Source organism: Eurytemora carolleeae, unplaced genomic scaffold (assembly GCF_000591075.1).
Source record: "Eurytemora carolleeae unplaced genomic scaffold, Eaff_2.0 scaffold785, whole genome shotgun sequence".
Taxonomy (NCBI): domain Eukaryota; kingdom Metazoa; phylum Arthropoda; class Copepoda; order Calanoida; family Temoridae; genus Eurytemora; species Eurytemora carolleeae.
Genome location: NW_019396675.1, coordinates 73,022 through 76,418, shown reverse-complemented (window position 1 = coordinate 76,418; position 3,397 = coordinate 73,022). Strand labels below are relative to the sequence as shown.

The following is a 3,397-nucleotide window of genomic DNA, read 5'->3' as shown; positions in this document are numbered from 1 at the left end:
CATTTAGAAAGTGAAAACTCTAGGTTTACAAGTTTAGAAACAGAAAACTTTAGGTTTACAACTTTAGAAATAGAAAACTCTAGGTTTACACGTTTAAAAAGTGAAAACTCTAAGTGTACAAGTTAAGAAACAGAAAAATTTCTAGGTTTGCAAGTTTAGAAATAGAAAACAAACCCTAGGTTTTCAAGTTTAGAAACAGAAAACACTAGGTTTGCAAGTTTAAAAACAGATAGCTCTAGGGTTTCAAGTTTAGAAACAGAAAACTCTAGGTTTACAAGCTTAAAAACAGAAAACTCTAGGCTTGCAAGCTTAAAAACAGAAAAGTCTAGGTTTGCAAGTTTAGAAACAGAAAACTCTAGGCTTACACGTTAAGAAAAGAAAACTCTAGGTTTACAATCTTAAAAACAGAAAACTCTAGGTTTACAAGTTTAGAACCGGAAAACTCTAGGTTTACAAGATTAGAAACGAAAACTTTGGGTTTACAAGTTTAGAAACAGAAAACTGTAGGTTTACAACTTTAGAAACAGAAAACTCTAGGTTTACAACTTTAGAAACAGAAAAATAAAGGTTACCAAGTTTGCGATTTAAAGTTTGAAAATATTTCTGAGAATGACAGTTTTCTCAAGTTTGAATTCAAACCCTAGAACTGATTGGATTCTCTCCAAACATTCTCCTAGAAAACTTTATTCATGAATCCATTCAAACATTTTCATCATCGTTCTTCTACCTTTCTTCCTCATTCACTCTAATACCTTTCATTCACTCTAATACCTTTCATCCACTCTTCTACCCTTTTACCTCATTCACTCTTACACCTTTCTACCTCATTCACTCTTCTACCTTTCTACCTCATTCTTTACCTTTCTACCTTATTCACTCTTATAGCTTTCTACCTCATTAACTTTTTTACCTTTCTACTTCATTCACTCTTCTATCTATTTACCTCCTAATCTTTCTATCTCTTTACCTTTCATTGACTCTTATACCTTTCTACCTCTGTCATCTCAACCTCTTTACCTTTCATTGACTCTTATACCTTTCTACCTCTGTCATCTCAACCTCTTTACCTTTCATTGACTCTTATACCTTTCTACCTCTGTCATCTCAACCTCTTTCCCTTTCTACCTCTGTCATCTCAACCTCTTTACCTTCCATTGATTCTCTCAGCATAATTTCTTGTTTCTTTCAAATAAAAATCCCTTTAAGCAGTGTTTAATTGTAAGAAGAAATAAAAGATGTTGATGTCGGTGTGATGTCAAGTGACCCTCCATTCGAATGAAACTTTATACCTATTCTTCCTTTCCTTCTTGATTTGTAGATCGTAACTATTCCTGATGGAATTAAGTCTTTGCCACAAACTCAAGTTTTCTAATCACGATATCTTTTCAACCACCTATTTGAAATACCTAAGGTCTACGATATTAGGTTGCAAAGATATATGATTAGAAAATTGTGACAAATCCTCAATTCCTTAACGCTTTGAATGAAATACGAATTGTTAAATTATTTTATTTATTATTATTCATAAACTAAAATGAACAAAAACCAGACAAAGCTCGACATTTCTTTAAACTCCTTGGTTAAATCTGCTACAAGAGAACTGGTACAGGTCGTCTTAGTTGATCTAGGTGGGGTAGAGAGAACGGGACGGAGTAGGGGGAGGATAGGGACGGGACTAGAGACTGGGATGAGTTTGAGCTCATTGATTTAGAAACTGAGTTTGTGTAAAGGGAATTGTAGAAGGAGCTAAGACTAGCTGATGAGAGAGGGGGAGGAGAAGAACCAACAGGGTTTGGACATTCTTTGGCAGGTTCAGGAGAAGGGGTTGGTAACCCTACGGAGCTGGAGAACTGTTCCATCCCGTTCTTTGGTAGATTTTCAAAATATGAGAGTTTGTGGTCATAACTTAGCCCGGAGAGTTTGTATAGATGAGCTGCAGCCTCGTAGGATGGGTTCGGAGTAAACCAAGGATACGAAGGCAGAGATAAGCTTGGACCCGGAGCAGGGTATCCGAATAGACGAGATCTTTCGTTCTCCGCCATCTCCATCTGTTGTGAAGAGGGCATAAGACCGGAGTTAAGTGAATTGAATGGATCTAAGCCCTGGGGTGAGTAGTAGGGCAGAGGATAGGGATATCCTGATCTTTGAATACATTTAGGTTTACGTCTTGGTCTGTATTTATACTCTGGATGGTCATTCATGTGTTTAGCTCGGATTCTTTTAGCTTCGTCAATAAACGGACGTTTTTGCTCCTCTGTTAACACTTTCCACTCAGATCCGAGTCTTTTCGAAATCTCTGAGTTATGCATTTTTGGATTCTCCTGCGCTATCTTTCTTCTCTGCATTCTAGACCAAACCATAAAGGCGTTCATCGGACGTTTTATGTGATCATCTGATTTTCTCTGAGGTCCTCCTCCTCCGGTCGGATTCATCCCAAGATTAATCGGAAACATGATACGGATGAGCGTGAGATTGAGACTGAAGACCTATCTCTGGGTGTTTATTGAAGCTACTGTTACTAAAGATACCCGGAGCGGGGAGATACCATTGGAGGATCCTGGCTCCGCTTCTCCCGTCCTATTGGTTCAATTCTGTTTGTCTAAAGGAACCCCATTAAGTGAGTGACAGTGAGCATTGTGTTGGAGTCCGGCATTTTCATTCTCTTCATTCTTCCTTCTCATCCATTCTTCTCATTCTTGTATTGTTATATCAAGAAAAGGATTTAGAATGAACAGAAAGAATCATCATGAATTCAATATTAATAAGAGTACACAGTAAATATGCATTGTAAATTCGCTANCAGTAAACTACTTCTTTTAAACAATTTTTACCCCAAAAAGGAAAGTAATAAAGCCACAATTTCGATTTTATGACAAATCATCATCTTAACAAAAAACCGGGATTTTTAAGAAAGCCGGGAAATCTGTTTTTCACATTAGTATAATGAGAAAAAACGTCTAGATACAGTTTTAAAAACAGGATAGTGAGGGTTTATTTTTTGCTGCAAAATCAATTAAAAATTAGAAAAAGCGCGACAAGGAAAAGTTACTCAAGTAAAGGTCGACTAGTATTTATTTCTTATTTGGTATTTTTATATATCTTACACTCATTAAAACATTTATATTTAAAGTGATGAGGTTCATGCAAATATTATTGAAGAAAAGGAATGTTGAGAATATCATGTAAATATCAGAGCAAGGTTGGGTTCAATATCAGGGTAGGAAGAAAGGGTAGGTTGGGTTTGAATACCAGAGTGAGAAGGTAGGGAGGGTTGGGTTGCATATCAGAGTAGGAAGGTAGGGAAGGTTGGGTTAAATATCAGGGTAGGAAGGTAGGGAAGGTTGGGTTGAATATCAGAGTAGAAAGGTAGGGAAGGTTGGGTTGAATATCAGAGTAG

The 3,397-nt window shown here is 36.7% G+C and overlaps 1 protein-coding gene across 1 annotated transcript; it reads right to left on the bottom strand.

Moving 5' to 3' along the window:
• Nucleotides 1-1,506: 1,506 nt before the first annotated feature.
• On the bottom strand, nt 1,507-2,491 carry LOC111707238 (transcription factor Sox-14). Its single transcript, XM_023480300.1, has one exon. The coding sequence runs from the start codon at nt 2,451-2,453 to the stop codon at nt 1,590-1,592; it is 864 nt and encodes a 287-aa protein (XP_023336068.1). The 5' UTR covers nt 2,454-2,491; the 3' UTR covers nt 1,507-1,589.
• Between the last annotated feature and the right edge of the window lie 906 nt (nt 2,492-3,397).

Excerpts from the sequence above, each read along its gene's own strand:
- LOC111707238 (XM_023480300.1), bottom strand. The coding sequence starts at position 2,453 with ATGTTTCCGATTAATCTTGGGATGAATCCGACCGGAGGAGGAGGACCT.